This window comes from Tenrec ecaudatus, chromosome 11 (genome assembly GCF_050624435.1).
Source record: "Tenrec ecaudatus isolate mTenEca1 chromosome 11, mTenEca1.hap1, whole genome shotgun sequence".
In the NCBI taxonomy this organism is placed as follows: Eukaryota; Metazoa; Chordata; class Mammalia; order Afrosoricida; family Tenrecidae; genus Tenrec; species Tenrec ecaudatus.
The window spans coordinates 109,987,290-110,005,260 of NC_134540.1; the positions used below are offsets into that span (position 1 = coordinate 109,987,290).

The 17,971-nt window shown below is 42.7% G+C and overlaps 1 protein-coding gene across 1 annotated transcript in view; it reads right to left on the minus strand.

The window, feature by feature from the left end:
• Window positions 1-14,845, minus strand: part of EDNRB (endothelin receptor type B) — a 37,000-nt gene extending 22,155 nt beyond the window's left edge. Inside the window, exons 1-2 of the mRNA XM_075563492.1 lie at window positions 14,670-14,845; window positions 13,398-13,924 (exon numbers count right to left, since the gene is read on the minus strand). Of these exons, the coding sequence (XP_075419607.1) occupies window positions 13,398-13,924; window positions 14,670-14,823 (681 nt within the window). The 5' untranslated portion in view covers window positions 14,824-14,845. The remainder of the gene's footprint in view (window positions 1-13,397; window positions 13,925-14,669) is intronic.
• Window positions 14,846-17,971: the final 3,126 nt, after the last annotated feature.

Below are 17,971 nucleotides of genomic sequence, written 5' to 3' on the forward strand. Positions count from 1 at the left end.
TGGTAGTTTCAAACAGGTGATCTTGTAGATGGCAGTCAAGCAACTACTAATCTAGTTATTTTCTCTGTAGATTTACCTATCTTGGATTTAAGATAAAGAACAGAGCACACAAACAAAACCCAACAATCACAAATGAAAACAGAGCAAAACCTCAATAGAAAAGGAAGAAAATAATAAAAATTGGAACAGATTTTAAATGGATCAAAATTGAGAACAAATGATAAGATGTTATATTTTAACTTAACTATAGGGTTTTCAATGCCTAATTTTCTGCAAGCAGATCATCAGACCTCTATTCTGAGGTGACTCTGGATTCATTCAAACTGTCACACTTCCTGTGAGTAGATGTGTATGATAACTCTTTACACCACCCAGAGATTCCTTAACCAGGGTCTATAAGAAATTCAAAACCAAATTAATTGATATGAAGGGATTCCAACTCACAGTAAACCAATACAGCATTCCTGAGACTGAAAATACTTAGGGAATGTAAGGCTTATCTTTCGCTGGCAAAGTGACTAGCGGGGTTGAACTGCCAACCATACACTTAGCAATCCCACAGCACCACCAGGGCTTCTTGGAGGGCATATAGGGGAAAAGAAAGAATATTCTCTAAATAAAAAATTTGGGAACAAATGAAATCTAAATTAGACATTGTCAGCTAAAGTATACTCATATACTACATTCAACTAACTCTCACATATAACTAATCTCTTCTTTACTATGCAAAGTCCCGTAATAAAATGTTCCACATCATCACTTATATCTGAAATCTTATTTCAGTTCAGGCTTTATGTGGTAACACTCTTTAAAATACTTAATCGTTTATAGGCATTTAGCATGTTTCTTGCATATTGAATATTCGCCCTATCTGGTTTTCTTTGTGACATGAAGAGTCTGGCCCCTTGGACTTGAGACCAGGTCTTGTCTAGGTCATTGTCTTGGACAGGGATGGGAAACTGCTTCCATCTGGAAAGACATGTTTTAAGTGAGGAAAGGAAACAGGTAAAGCCTTTAGTAGGAATCGCTTTAGCATAATGAAGGAAACAGGGCCTGAGAACAATTTAAAAACCAGGACTAATGGAGTGATCCAGTGGCAGAACAAAGACAACAAGTCAAACAAGGGGAGCTTTTATGACTCCATGGCAAGTGTTGGCCACGCATTTGTCATGGCAATACATGGGTAGAATGTGAAGCAGTGGGTTGGGAATATGAATTCTGAAATTGTCTGGACTTTACTCTTGTTAAACAGTTTTTGACTAATATTTGCATATATTAGGTAGAACAAGCATTACTACTTTTTCCATTAGATACTTCAAAAATAGAAGTAGAAGAAAGCCCCTCCCCTTAGGTCAAACATATAACATCATTTATCAATAAGAATTTGGTTAAGTACTGATCCCTTCAGCAACTCATGATCACACAGGCGGGTGTGCTTCTTCCATGTGGACTTTGTTGCTTCTGAGCTAGATGGCCGCTTGTTTACCTTCAAGCCTTTAAGACCCCAGATGCTATCTCTTTTGAAAGCCGGGCACCATCAGCTTTCTTCACCACATTTGTTTATTCACCCGCTTTGTCTTCAGCGGTTGTGTCAAAGAACAAAAAATCATATCATTGTGTGCTCAACTCCCCGAGACAATCGCTGAAGACAAATGCTGCTTCCCTGGGCATTGATTGTGAATCAAAGCAAGATGAAATTCTTGAGAACTTTGATCTTTTCTGAACTGATCATGATGCTTTTATTAGTTCCATTTTAGGATTTAGAATTTCTTTCCATTCGGTTGCACTCATATAGTGAAGGATTGTATCAGGCCTTCAGTTCTCCTTATGACTAAATAATATTCTAGTGACTAAATAATATTCTAGTGTGCGTATGGAATAAGGATCCCTGGTAAGTTGATTAGTGTTGAGCTGCTAACCCCAAGGTCTGCAGGTCAAGCCCACCAGCCTCTCTGAATTCATCTCTTGGTAGGGACTGAGGATGCTTCCACATTTGACCTATTGTGAATAATGCTACAATGAACATTGGTGTACATAGATGAGTCAATTATTTGTGGCACTTGACTAGGAATATTAGGAGCCCTGTTGGTGTGGTGGGTTAAGAATAGGGTTAATGGAAAGTCCAGTAGTTATAAACGACCAGCCATTCCAAGGAAAAAAGATGAGATCATTTGTTTTCATAATGGTTTGCAGGTTTGGAAACCCAATGAAACCATCCTACCCTCTCCTAAAGGGTCACTATGGGTCAGAATCAACTTGAAGGTAATGGAGCTAGGTTTAATACTTTAGGTGTTTGTAATTGGTACACTTTTTAAGCTCTTGCTTTGAATAAGTAAACACCAATGTAAATAGATTCTATTTTTGTTTAATAGGTACCATCACAAAAATTTACTTATATATCACTAAACTATATCAGTGACTTTATTGCCAATGGAAACAGTTGTTTCTAACTCTGAAGAAATTAGACTCCAATGAAATGGTTTGCTGATAGAATTCTAGAAAACCATGTGGGAGATCCAGGTTTGATTCCCAGCCCATCCACCTAATGGACAGCTACCATTTGTGTAGTAAGTGGAAGCTTATATGTTGCTATGATTCTAAACAAATTTCAAAGGAGTTTTCAGACCAAGAGGCACTGAGGAGAACAGCTGAACCATTGACTTGAGAAAATCAGCCAATGAAAATACAATTGATCACAATACTCTCTGATATATAATTGATATGGGTATAGTGCAGGACCCGGCAGAAATTTCATTCCATGAAGTCACCATGAGACAGGTAATATCACTATCCACGAATAGCATTTTTTTAGGGGGGTGGGTTCTGAAGTTGAGAAAGGTTTTCCTGAGGCAGGGAAAGAATAACTGCAGTTTTTGTATTGAAATATATGCACATTCTAGTTAATTGAAAAAGTATAACTTAAAATGTGAAATGTGTTGAAAAAGATGATTGCAACATATGACAGATGTGCCTCACACAATGGATATATGTATGGATTGTGATAAGAGCTATAAGAGCCCCCAATTAAAAAGAGAGAGAGAGAGAGAGAGAATATTTAGAACCTTGTCAACTATCAAAAGGTACATAAAATAATAGTAATGAGAAATAGCTGAACAGCAACAAAAATAAGTCATGGGTTTAAAGACATGTTTATTTGATAATTTGTAAGAATTTTTTTAAAATATGGACCATAAAAAGTGAAATATGATGATATCCCAATTAATTTTACTTTTAACTGTAAAAGTTGTTCAATACATTTGACCTCATTCAGTACTAAAAGTAGATTGGATGAAAGGAAAATGATTACGCTCTAAAAGAACTGCAGGAAAACGTCTGATTATCTGATAGGGTCAAAATTTATTGTTGGTTCTGAGAAACAATTCCTCATTTTAGCACACCAGCATTTTAATATTATATGTAACTCACCTTAATTAGTTAAAACTCTAAAGATCAGCAATTTTACTTCTCAGAACTATGAAAACAACCACTTTGCATCTGAGGAGACTATGAAGTTCTGACAGTATATTTTAAAGAATCGCCAGTCTCTAACACTACTGAACAACTGCTTACACTTGTAGTTTTACTAACTAGTTAATGTCCACATCTAGCTTATTGGTTCACAAGTAGATTTGTTTTCAAAAGCAATATGCTTACACATAAAAGAAGTTATCTTTGAGAATTAGCTAACTTAGTTATTCTGGGAAATATAAACAGAGAATTAAATGGCTAAATAAGATGCATAAATAATTTTTAAGGACCGCTTAGCCCAAGAACATTTAACTTCCCTCAATTCCCCACCAACCCTTGTTAAAATCCATGGCTGAAAAAAGTACGACCTTCACACCAACCTCATGTGCAGTCAATTCTTTTGCTTTGTGCACAGCTTTGGCAACTATGTCCTTAGCGGTCATATACCAGGTTCTGATAAGCAGCACACCTTTAAATTATCCTACTAATTTGTTATAGACAACAAGGGTACCACTACTGACTCTCCAAATAAGGAGAGATTCACCCATATCAGATATTTAAACCATGAATTTTTATTGTTATATATAGAACACAAAAATATTGGGTCTAGTGATATATGTATATATATATATATGACAAACACACACGTATGTGTGCCTAAAAAACTGTGTAGTATGGAAGAGACCAGACCAAAACCAGGGATGCACATGGTAGACAATGGTGGAGGAGGGGGGGAAAGGAAAACAAAAGGATGAATATAAGGAAGAAAAGGGGAGCAGGGGCATGGGGCACTAATCCACCCAAGGGGAGGGTATTGTTTATATCTCCACAGGGAAAGTGGGACCAGACTTCAACCCAGTGCCACAAGGTGTGAATGCAATATCCCGGCATGGAGTAGGGAACCAGTGGAGAGGTCTGGGAGGCTGGCCCCAGCACCATAAATTAAGTGGATTCCTTCCCCTCCCCCGAAAAGAATTTGTTCCAAAGGACGACATTGACTCTGCAGCTCCGGGAGATGGACATATCTGATCAGAGCACACGGGAGCAGATGAAGGGACAGGAGGAGAGAGTGGAGCACAGCCTGGCCCACCAGGCTGGGAGGATGATGTTCCTGAGTAGAGCAGCCAGTCTACAGAGAGAACAACATGGCTGGCCCCACTATGAGAAATGATGCCCCTCAGTGACTAAGGGCGATACAGGGGACTGCACCAGAGACACAGTGTGGGAATTGCACCTGATTTGATCCCACCACACCAAGGCAAATCACTGGGGGAGTGCAGCGGAACAGCAAGGGAAGGGAGTGGCAAGGTCCCCAGGGAATGCTGAAAGTGGACTTTGGGGCCAGGGCATGGTGCCCCAATAGACTGGACTGGAAAACGCTCCTAAGGGCCAGCAAACGATCCCAGAACTAACTACAAGCTTTTCTCTTGTGAACTGTTTTGTTCTGTTCTTTGTCAGTGGTTTGTTTTTGTTGTTTTGTTGTCTGGTTGTATACTGTTGCTTTGTTTTCCTCTGTCTTGTTTTTGTGCATGTTAGTGTCTCCACAGGTCTGTCTGAATAGGACAGGCTGGATGAACTATCTGGAGGAAAAACAATAGGACCGACAGTTCCGGGGGGACTTGGGGTGGGGGGGTAGAAGGGGTAAGGAAGTGGTGTTAACAAACCCAGGGACAAGGGAACAACATGGGACCCCATATGGTAGAGAGGGGGGAGTGGCAGGCCTGGTGGGAAATGATCAAGGGTAAGGTTGCTTAGAGAAGAGGTATACTCTAGCCCAGGTGGCGACGAAGCATGGTAGTAGGGCAGGGGGAAAGTCAAGGGAGATGGAAGAAAGAGCTAGGAGTCAAAGGGCATTTATGGAGGTCTAGACAAAGACATGTACATGCAAATATATATAGGAGGATGGGGAAATAGATCTATGTGTCTATATTTATAGGTTAAGTATTAAGGTGGTGGAAGGATCTTGGGCCTCTACTCAAACACTCCCTCAATGCATGAATACTTTCTTTTATTAAATTGGAACGCTATGATGCTTACTCTCCCGACACAACGGCTGGAGCCAAAGTGGGTGAACAAGTAAATGTGGTGAAGAAAGCTGATGGTGCCCGGCTATCAAAAGAGATAGTGTCTGGGGTCTTAAAGGCTTGAAGGTGAGCAAAAAAGGCCACATGGAAGAAGCACACCGGCCAGTGCGATCACGAGGTGCCAAGGGACCAGGTATAAAGCATCATGCAAAAAAAAAAAAGATATATGTGTGTGTATGTATATATGTGTGTGTATATGTGTGTATATGTATATATATGTGTGTATGTATATATATGTGTGTGTATGTATATATATATATATATATATATACATACCATATTAAATGAAGGGGGAAGTGCAGAGTGGAGACCTAAGGCCCAAGTGTCGGCCAATGGAGATCTCCTCATAGAGGGGTTTAGGAGAGGAGATGGGTTAATTAGGGTGCGAGGTAGTACCGAGAAGAACACAGCTTTCCCCCAGATCCTGGATGCTTCCTCCCCCCAACTACCATGATCCAAATTCTACCTTGCAGGGCTGGATAGGGCAGAGGCTGTACACTGGTACATATGAGGGCTGGAGGCACAGGGAATCCAGGGTGGATGATACCTTCAAGACCAGGGGTGTGAGGGGCGATGCTGGGAGAATGGAGGGTGAGTGGGTTGGAAAGGAGGAACTGATTACAAGGATCCACATGTGACCTCTTCCCTGGGAAAGGGACAGCAGAGAAGGGGGGAGAAGGGAGACTCTGGATAGGGCAAGATATGACAAAATAATGATGTATAAATTACCAAGGGCACATGAGGGAGGGGGGAGAGGGGAGGGAGGGGAAAAAAAGAGGACCTGATGCAAAGGGCTTAAGTGGAGAGCAAATGCTTTGAGAATGATTGGGGCAGGGAATGTATGGATGTGCTTTACACAATTGATGTATGTATATGTATGGATTGTGATAAGAGTTGTATGAGCCCCTAATAAAATGTAAAAGAAGAAAAGAGCAAAAAAACGGTAAATAAAATGGAATTTTTTTCTGTGACCTTTTGAAGCCCATATGCAATTTGTATGTGTGTGTGTGGGTGGTCTATATATGTATACTAAATGGTATGTAATATATACTGTATGGTATAAAGGAGCCATGGTGGAGTAATGGTTACAAAATGTGCTGTGATCTGAAAGGTCAGCACTTCGAGACCAACAGCTGCTCCACAGGAAAATGATGAGATTTTCTACTTCTGTACAGAATTATTAGGGCTCTGAGAACTTAAGTCAGAATGTACACGGTGTCTGAGGAAGTAACAGACAACTGTACCAACATTGTTGAACTGTTGATAGGTGGAAAAACATGGTCTTGGTACATCAGTGCCCCATATGATATATTAAGACATACGTTATGTTGGCAAACTTGTGAGATTCTGTTTGATTTGTTCGTATTAGGGTGTATTTCAGAGGTATTATAACATTGGTGGTCACCCTCTTGAAGTTGTGTTACATGTTGTTCTCTTTTTTGGCAAATGAACCTATAGGAACTGCATGAACCTATAGGAACAGCAAGTAGAACAAGGAATTGATGGTGGGGTACAAAAGGGTTTGAGGGGACGGGAGATGATGTCAAGGCGTCCAGGAAGAACAAGTATGTATGAAAACTGATTGTGGAATCAATTGCACAATACTGCTTGACGTGTCGAACTATGGAATGACATTTTATGTGTATTAACTCCCAATTAATAATAAATTAAAACCAAAACATAGATTCAAGGATGGGTTTTGGGCCCACACTAAATCCTAGCTCTAACATATGAACAATTAGTTCTTACATCATGGCCCTGCTTGATACTCGCTCTCAAGAAGGGAACACAGAAGCTACGTGTGCTAGAGCAAACTGTGGTGAAGAAAGTAAATGGTGCCCGGCTATCAGATAACATAGCATCTGGGTTCCTAAAGGATTGTCTCCAAGCAAGCAGCCATCTAAGAGAGACATCAACTAAATCCACAGAGAAGAAGCACATCATCATCAGTTACGGCAGGATTGTAAAGCATATAATCTGAAGTCGGAGAAGGGAATAGTAGGAGAGCCTAAAATGTGAGAATCCAGTTTTCAGAAGGCTACGGATGAGAGTTGAAGCCCAAGATTCATTCGTGGAAACTAAATTGGAAATAAGTCTCTGATGAACTCCCTCTCTCCACAATCGAGGGATGGGAGGAATGTGGTTACTAAACAGAGTGCATGGGAGATATGACTGTAGAAGATCAAAGGCATACATCTGACTTGAACAATTAAAACTATGTCAGTTGATCCCCCCTCTTATGTATGCTGGACCTGATGTGGTTTTTTTCAATATTTTCTGTATTTTTGTTTGGGTTGGTTTGGGTTTTGTTTGCTCATACTAGGGTGTATCTCAGAGGTGTTCTTATTGGAGGTCACCCTCTTGAAGTTGTGTTACATGGTTTTCTGTGTTTTGGTATATGAAGTCCAGGATTGATGAACCTATAGGGAGAGCAAGTAGAATAAGGATTTGGGGGGCTGGGGTGTGAGTGGGGGGGTCAAAGGGAGACAGTGTCAAGGAGTCCAGAAAGAAAGAGAATGTTTGGAAACTGATTGTGGTAGCAAATATTCAATTCTGCTTGATGTGATTGTCCTGAGTTATATATGTATTAACTCCCAATTAATAGAAAAAATTTTTTAAAGAATTATAGTCTTGGAGTAGTTCTACCCTGTGCTATGGTATTGCTATGAGTCCGCATTGACTCAATGGCACCGAGTTAGGTTTTCAATATTGCATGTAATATATACATGGTATTGCTTCTGTTAGGTGCAGTTCCAAATCATAGCCGGGCTATGGACAATGAAATAAAATGCGGCCCAATCCTGCAGCCTGCTCACTATTCTTGAACCCGCTGTTGCAGCCACTATGTCGATTCATATTACTGAGGCTCTCTCTCTTTTCCATTGACTCTCCACCCATGATGATTTTATGTTTTACCAAGCAGGATAGATCCATGAATATATGTCTACCTACATGAAGTATGTAAGTGTATAATACAGTTAATTTTGCAGCAAAATCTTTTGAGCTCAACACATAAGTGTCTGTCAAAATCATAATGCAGAGAATGTATGATTCTGTAACTCTAGTTCTAGAAATTTAACTTTCAGATGTAGGCACATATACTTATATTATTAAAAAAAACCCAAAATATAAATTTCCATTCTTATTCACACACACCAACTTAACTTATATTATTATTTACTTGTCAGGTACCAGATATTATACTAAGTGATAATTCCTTATGCATGCTTTTTTAGCATTTAATATCCATGTAGTTATAGACACACATATTGACATATATATTTTCAATACCCATTTTGAATTACTGAATTTTTCATCTGGGTGGTCTTGTGTAATTTTGGCATAGTCCTAGTATGTGTTGATGAGAAGAGTAAATATGGTTTATTTAAGCATTTTACATGAATATTTGAAGTGCTTCAAAAGCCTCACAGTACTGCTTGCTTTAAGGAAATGCAATGGTTTGTAATATAGGACTTGCTCCCCTTACAAAGAAAACTGACTGACTGAATGGGCAGACTCTCCCTGAAATTTCCCAGTTCCTTGAGGCAGGCCATATATTGCAGCCATAGACTTCCCAAAGTCTGTCAGCAGTATCCCTGTGTTAAGTCCTAACCTACTCTATAGCAGTTTCCAAGATTCAGACTTCTAGCAACGATAGGACACCGTGTGGCTTGTCAAAATTAGAGGATGCTAGATTCACTGACACCCAGATTGATGGCATGGATTTTCAGAGACATTTCAATGACCCGAGGTCCTTAGGGTAACAAGAGATGAGGATCAGATGGGCTTGGGTACGAACCCTCAGAAATTGTATGGATGCTTTCCATATGTGTAACATTCATATATATGTGTGTGTATCTATGTGAATACATGCATATATGTATGAAGCTATGTATACATGAATATGTGTGTACCTATGTGAATGTTCAACATATATAAAACAATCATATATGTGTATAACTATAATAGTTTTATATATGTATAACATTCACTCATTTTGGTGGCTGAAATGATTAAGTGCTAAACTCCTAGTCAAAAGGCTGACAGTTGAAGCTCGTTCGGAGGTGCTTCAGAAGAAAGGCCTGACAACATGATCCCGAAAGTCACAGCTTTAAAAAAAACTGCTTTACAAACAAAACGTCAGCATTTGTTGGAATAAACATTACAGAAACAGCAATATTCCAACACTCATTGGATTCTCAGAGAGTTGTAACACTCCACACAAAGTGAATAAATAATAAAACGTGACTGTCTTAGAGTCGAGTCTCCCACTTAATAACTTTCAATGGCATTCAGCTAGTCCCATGTTGGGTGCTTTGACAAATAAGCTCTTTAGAACATCATCTGTGGATATATTGGTATTTTACACTATAGGCCGTCTGCAGGAGATTTCAGGAAAGAGGAAGCTTCAGATGACTTAAATTAATTCTTGGAAAGGTTTAGTAAGTAGCCTTTGTGTTGCATGTCATATGGTTCCTCTATTTTACTTAACTGAGATGCTAATAGTCTTAAGGCTGGAGAAGGAGGTGTCATGCATGCTCATGCTCAGTACAGGGAAACGGGCAGGAGTACCTGGCGTGAAGTACTAGCTTCAGCCCTTTCTGGTGGTGGGACATTGGGCAAATAATCTGCTCTCCCAGAAGTGCGGTTCCTTAGATCTAAAAGAGGGGTACTAACAATATCACCCTACAGGGTTGTTTCAATGACTTAGTGAAGTAAATCATACTCTGGGGACTAACTAAATGGTAGTGGTGAGCATTATAGTAAGGAATCCTGGTTTCCGAAAAGAGACCATGGTGCTCAGTGGGTTAAACATCAGCCTGCTAATCACAAGGTCAGCAGTTAACCCCGCCCCCAGCTGCTCTGTGACAGAGATGAGTCTGGTTTTTTTCCTGTAAAGATTTATTGTCTCAAAAGTCCCTAGGGAGCAGCTCTCCTCCGTCCTGTAGGCTTGCTACCAGTTAAAATGAACTTGATGGCAGTGGGTGGGTTGCGCAATGATTAAGGGCTCGATCGCCAACCCAAAGGTTGGTGGTTTGAACCACCAGCGGTTCCGAGGGGGAAAGACCTGGTGATACGATCCCATAGAGGTATGTGCCGAGGAAAGTTCTGACTCAGGGACAGTTCTGACTCAGCCCTGACTCAGTGTCCTGTGGCAACAGCATTACTATGCCTGGAGCACTACGGATTGACGCCTGTTATCAAAGTAAGTCTAACATGGCAAAGAGGGACTGCTCGGTGATTAATCTGCTGATGAGCAGACTAGATGGTCAGATGCGCACTTACTCATCACTTGGTTCATTTCAGAAGTAAACACAGCTTTAACAGAATGAATGGCTTCGTGGAGAAGGAAACAACTTCCCACGGAAACATAAAGGAAATGGGTGTGGGAAACAAAGCATGCGTATAAGAATTTGATCCGATAGAGAAAGTAAGGTGGCCCTAGGAGGGCTGATGTATATCTAGCAGGAAGCTCGCACACCAAAAGACAACTTTCTCATCTGGGAGCTTCCACAAAACATGTCAGCTGTTAGCTGGTTTTAGGAAAGTTTTAGACTGGCTGGATTTGTTGAGTTTCCTGGGGCCTCCCTAAACAGATCTTTCACAATACAATTCTACATAAGACCTAGCAAAACCTCCCTTTTATAAAGTATCCTATTTATTAAAAAATTCTCATAACACTTTATATTCAAATTTTTTCAATTCAGTTTTGGTTAGTTAAATTCATCTGCCAAATTGGAGTGGTACAATTTAGTCTGAAGGTTTCCTTGCATACAAAGGTCACTTTGGGGCCCTGTTGGAGTTGTACTATATTCTAAGGACCTGTTTCAACCTGTCTTCCTGCAAACCCTCATAATAATTCATTATCATGCAGGATTTGCTCAAGTCATTCCATAATTCTGGAAGTGTTTCCTTCTCAGACCTAGATACTAATCTTAATCTCTTCTCCTTAGAGATTTCTGGAATTCCTCTAAAATAAGGCTACTAGGATTCTGATTTCCAGCGAGTCAAAAGGGCAGTTTACAGTTATTGTGGGAATGGCAACCGCTCCTGCTACCAAGATAAAAGTGCCCACTGCTACTTCCTCTCGCCCTATATACTTGTTTACCCTTGGGGTGAGCCCATAGCTGACTTAGGTAAATCCCTAAAGCACATTTCCATTGTCTTATACTTCAGTCGTCTTTATCGTGTGTGCAACATCCTGTTGTTGATCATGAAGTGGAAGCAGAGTTTAGCAGGTGTGGAGGAGAGAGACCACTGCAGTCCACTCCGATCCTATACAGGGTTTCTGAAGCTGGGAGCAAATAGACTCATTTTCCTTTCAGGGAACAGCTAGGGCACTTGAACTGTCGACTTCAAAGTTCAACAATGAACTAACAGCACCAGCAGCAAGCCTTATAGTCCTCTAGAATTTCTCAGCTCTTTCACTTAGACCATTTTGCCTAAACCCCACACAACCTCAGTGGGTGGGCATTGGTAAGCTGGTGGTAGAGTTGTGGAAGTGGACATGCTTACATGCATTTGGAGTTCCACAGAAACACCGAGCCCAATAGTGTGGAGTTTTCTGTCTGCTGCCCATGGTAATCACACTGTGATGCTACCCACTGAAACAGACAGACTTTAAGTTGAGTCTTTTTATCTTGTTCACTAAGTTGTGCGTGGCATATAATTAAATGGGACATACAGGAGTTGGGCCTGATTCCCCCTTCGGCCTCTCAATGGTTGTGAAACTTGGAGTGTTTTATGAGTCACCTGTAAAATGTAGTAATACTTACTTATGAGTAGCTGGAGGGAGTACAGAAAGTAAGACTATCTTAGTGTGTGGTCCAAGATGAGCACTCCACAAAGAGTAACTAACCACGGTTATTCGCAGCAAAAAAGGCTGTGCTACGCAGTCTCGGCTTCTTTCTGCCATGTTATTTATTTTCTACAATCCTATTCAAGCCCCCAAGTCAGTGTGTCCATGAATAACCTGAGGACCTTAATTTGAAGAATTAGGATGAATATGCCTGGGATTAACCTGCATTTCGAACATACTTTTGGATGCTGTCAATACTGGTTGGACTTAAACTCAAAACTCATTGTCATCGAGTTGATGCCAACTCATAGTGACTCTGTAGAGCAGGGTGGCACTGCCCTGTGCGTTCCTGAGACTGTAAATGTTTCCTGGAGTATCAAACCCTGTGTTTCTCCTATGGAGCTTCTGATAGTTTTGAACTGCCGACCTTACAGGTTGTAGCCCAATGCTTAACTGATATGTTACCAGGGCTCCTTGGACATAAAGATGAGCTTTTTCTGGATCAGCGGTTCCCAAACTTCGCAGTTCATCACAACCACCTGAAAAACTGGTTAAAATACAAACTATTCGGCGCCATTCCAGATTTTCTAATTTAGTAGGTCTGGGGTAATCATGAAGAATCTTCTAATTGTCAACTCGTTCTAATGAGCTGGCCTGGGGACTACCCTTTGAGAAGCTCTGTTCTAGGTTTGGAGTCCCTGGTTGATACAAACAGATAATATGCTCCCCTTTCTCAAGGGACCTTGGAAGAAATGTCTAGTCACTGGCTTGAAATAATTAGCCACTGAAAATTCCTATGGAGCACACTTAGTCTGACGTATAGGTACCGCGACGCTGAAGCTACTCTGCTGGCAACTATTGTTTGTTGGTTTGGGGTTCCAGACATAACAAGGAACAACTTGAAGAGAATTTCATTGGGAAGATTTCTGACTTTCAGAAGGGGATGGATATTCTTAAGCAAGCTCGCTCCTAAGGCTCTTCCATCGCGCCACGTGTACTCGATCCCCCTCCTGTACTCAAGCCCAATTTCAGCAGGCGCGCATTACCTTGTAGACATTGATGGGGATGTCAATCACGATGTGCAGCAAATCTCCTAAAGCCAGGCTGGCAATTAAGATATTGGGTCCATTTCTCATGCACTTGTTCTTGTAAATGATTCTCAGCAAGGTAGAGTTCCCGATAATGCCCAATAGGAACACGAGGCAGGACACTACTGTGTTGATATACTTGAAAGTGTCCTTGATCTCCGTCGGACGTTTGCACTGGGGAGGGGGAAGAGGGCGAGTCCGGCCCCCAGCTGTCCTCCCTCCTTGAGGCACCTGTGGAGATGCGGACGACCTTGGAAGGCTCGTGTTGAACATTCGGGGCCTAGAGGTCCTTGTGGGGGGCGTCATTATCTCCCCCTCATCCAGAAGTGGCTGTGTGGCCTGGCCGGGTGGAAATCGCCTCTCCTCTCCGCAGACCCCAGGGATGCCGCAAGCGAGAAGCAGCGCCAACAGGGCGCCTCCGCGCAGGCTTGGCGGCAACTTCATGCTGCTGCCGGCTGAAGCGGGCGAGCGAATGAATTCTGCGCCTGGGGATGGACAGGGAAGGAAGGCAGGACGCTCAGGTCAGCCACTGCGGGGGTGGGGGGACCTCGGCAGACCTCAAATGCAGATCAGTCTTGCCTCCAGCCCCCGAAGCAAAAGCAGTTCACGTTTGTGATGGGTGTGGGGAACCTGCTGCGCGTGACCCTCCCCGGGGGGCTCCCTTTCCCACCGCCCACCCCACAGCGTTTTCCTCCCGCGGGCCCAGCAGAGGGGAACTCATCAGCAACTGGGTAGGGCGGTCTGAAAATGGGGGGCTCAAGAATGGGAATTAGAGGGAACACGTCTGAATTTAGGGGTACAGCTGGCGGGGGCAACTCGTGCGGCGGCGAAGGGTGCATGGGGACCAGGCATCAAGGCACTTAGCCCCCCAAAGAATCCATGGACCTCTGTAGGGATATTGCTTCCCATCCCTCAGACCCTGTGCGTGACCTCCAGACCTCGCCACGCCGCTCTGCCGGGGCTTCCCCCAAACCTCAGCCTCCTCACGCCAGCCGGATCGGGGATGTGCGTTCTTCAATTGGACGTTTCCCTCTTCCCAGATGGTTTGGAAACTCACTCAATCTCCCTTACCTCGACCCCACTTTAACTTGTCGGATTTATTCGCGTTTCAAAAACGAACACAAAAATCCCCCCACACCAACTACCAAAGACGTCCCGGACGGACAGCGTTCGCCCCCTGATTTGACTGGAAATCCAGTGCGGAGTGTTTCCCTGGAGGATGGAGCTCACCGGACGCCGGCGACCGGAGTCGGGGACCCTCCCCGGCGGGGCGGCGCGGGGGCGGCGGGGTTCGCGCGGCTCCTCCTGGTCGACCTTCGCGGCCCGCGCAGCGGCGAGAGCGAGACCGCCGGGCACTGTGACCCGCGCAGCTCGCGGAGGGCATCTGCTGTCGCTAAACGAGGACTTTTATTCATTTATCCCTTCCCATCAATCACGCCAAACTCCTCCCTGGCTGCTGGCCGAGCAGCCTCTTTCGCCCCGCCCCCTTCCGCCACGCCCCCGCCCCGGGGCGACATCTGCGCGGCGTCGGTGGACGCTGCCTGGGGAGAGCAGTTTGGGGCCAGGGATGCGTCCAAGAGCGGGTTATTTGTCATGTACCTACGCACTTCAAATGAAGAGCCACATTAGCACGAACCCGTCTATTCTTTCCCTAGGGCTCCAAACTTCCAGAGGGCTCTCCAGCAAAGATGTCAACCTGGACTTTGAATACTGACTAATCCGCCCTGATATTCGGACTTAGGTGGTCTAGGGGTGCAGCTCTTTGCTCAGTTTTTTGTTTCGTTTTGTTTTTTCTCCATAAGTTTCAAGCCCTGTGAAGAAAGAGGCCAGTGTTTTTCATGGGGCCTCTGTTTACCCTGCTATTTAAGCTCTGGACTATGAACCCAAACGTTGCCAAAAGATGCCTCCGAAGAAAGGCCTGGCGGTCTGCTTCGGAGAGACCACTTACCTGTAAGCCCTAGGGAGCACAATTCTACTCTGTATACACGGGGTCACTGACTCAGGAAGAACCCCACTGGTCAGTGTTTTTCGCTTCAGTTCCCAGAGAGAGGACTTAAAGTGCTCTTTCATTTCCTCGACCGACAGCTACTCTTCCTCTGTAAGCTATTCCGTTCATTGGGCATCGTGGTCACTGCGACGCCAGCAGTTGGAAAACACCCGCCCCGCCGCTCCCAGGGAGAAAGATGAGGCTTTCAAGTCCCATAAAGACGTACAGGCTCAGAAACCGACCAGGGCAGTTCTAACCTTCGTCATAGGGACGCAATGTCAGAACTGACCTCACGGCGGTGAGTCCTGAATTTGTTCTTGTAAATGGGCTAGAATGGCAGTCTTGGCCACTTCTGGGAGTTTTATAAAGCAACCACAAGGGATCTAGGTGACAATTGATGCATTCTTTTTTTTTTTAATCGTGAACACCAGAGAGCAAACAGCAGTCTTGGAAAAATACAGCCAGAATACTTCCTAGAATCAAGGATGGAGAGATGTTGTCTCACATACTTTGGACATCTTATCAGGAGAGATCAGTCCCTGGGGAACAACATCATGACTAATGAACTAGAAAGTCGGTGAAAAGGAGGAAGACGCTTGATCAGACACATTGATAGAGTGGCTACAATATGGGCTGACCATACCAACTAGGTGGTTAGCACAGGACCAGGGAATGTTGTGTTCTACTGTGCGTCGGTCACTATGAGCCAGAACTGGCTGGAGGACACCTAACAACAATGATAGCAACAATGGAGTTGGTGTGAATAGCTCTTTGTCAGCACAGGCACCAGATTGTATGTTCTTCCCACCTTGTTGCAATACCTGTCACAAATTGAACTGGAAATATTTTGTAATGATCAGTAATTATACTGTATGTTAGTTGCCTTTAATTTGAGGAACTCTAGTAATAAGATGATATAACTGGGTGATGGAGCTGATTTCAAAGCAGAAGGCTGGAGGTTTCAGTTCAGGCAGAGGCGCCTTGAAAGAAAAGCCTGGTGATCGCTACTTCACAGACTCAGTCACTGGACGCTTTCTGAAGCCCAGTTCTACTCAAACATACACACAATCACCAGGAGTTTGAGTTGATTGAGTCAGTGGATTTTTTTTTTTTAGGTCACAGGCTGGAACAAAGCCTAATAACTTTATGGCAAAAATATACATCCTTCATTTAAATTTCAAAGACAATATTGACTATAAAAGCCCACAGGAATCAATTCTGACTCATAGTGACCCTCTAGGACAGAGTGGAATTTCTCCTTAAGATATCTAAGACTGTGTATCTTTCTGGTGGCAGACAATCTCGTCTTTTTTCCATGAAGTGACAGGTGGGTTTGAACCACTTACCTTGTGATTAGTAGTCAAACATTTAATCTACTATCCCACCAGAGCTCTTAATCCATTATAGGTGTTATCATAAATTAATGAACCTTATTGGTGCAGTGGTTAAAAGTTCTGGGCTGCTAACTGAAAGGCCAGAAGTTTTAACTCATCAGAGGCCCCAAAAGAAAAAAGACCAAGCTGTCTGCTCCCATGAAGAATACAGCCTATGACCCTATGGATAGTTGTACTTTATTATATAGGGTCACTCTGAGCTGGGACTGTCTCATTGGCATACAACAGAAACAACACATTTGTGAAACACATTTTTCACAAGGTCTAATTCAGTCTTTGAATCAGGTATTATGTTTTATGATTTTATAAATTGTAAAACTGAATATTAGTGAAGATAAGCACATTACTAAAGATCACACAGCTAGTTCAGTATAGGCACAGGATTTGGAACCAGGATTTGAATCCAATTCTATTCTGATTAGTAGACTGTGCTTTTGATGAACTTAATCATATGGAGTCTAAACAGATTCATTTGCATTTTAAGAATCCCTGGTAGTTAAAACACTAGACTGCTAACTGAAAGGTCAGTAGTTCTAATCACTTAATAGGCAAAAGATGTGAAATTTTGCTTCTGTAAATATAACAGCTTTAGAAAACCGCATGGAAGAAGTTCTACCCTGCTCTATTAATATCACTATGAGTCAAAGCCAATTCAGGGTCAACAGGTTTGGATTTGGGGAAACTTATGTTTCAGACATCATTAAAGCTTTATTCAAGTTTAAATTGAATTACAGTGTAAGGGTAACCATTTCAAAGATTTATTCTTTCATCTTCATGAAAAACTAAAATCAGTTTCAATTGCCATTATCTCATATTTTCTGTAATTTTACCTTGTAGGTATGATCCAATCACTCCCTCCCCCTCTCCAGATGACTTAAAAGGAGTCTTGGTGGTGCAGTGGCTACCAATTGGGATGATAACCACATCATCAGCAGTTTGAAATCACCAGACACTCCACAGGGAGAAATATGAGGCTTTCTACTCTGTTCAAGAGTTACCAGCTCAGGACCTCCCAGGAGCAGTTCTACACTGGTCCATAGAGTTGCGCTGATTTGGAACTGATTCAAAGGCAGTGAGTTTCTGTTGTTGCTTACATGACCTTCCATCCCTTATGGACAGACCTTCTTTGTCAATTTATCAGCAGTAAAAGC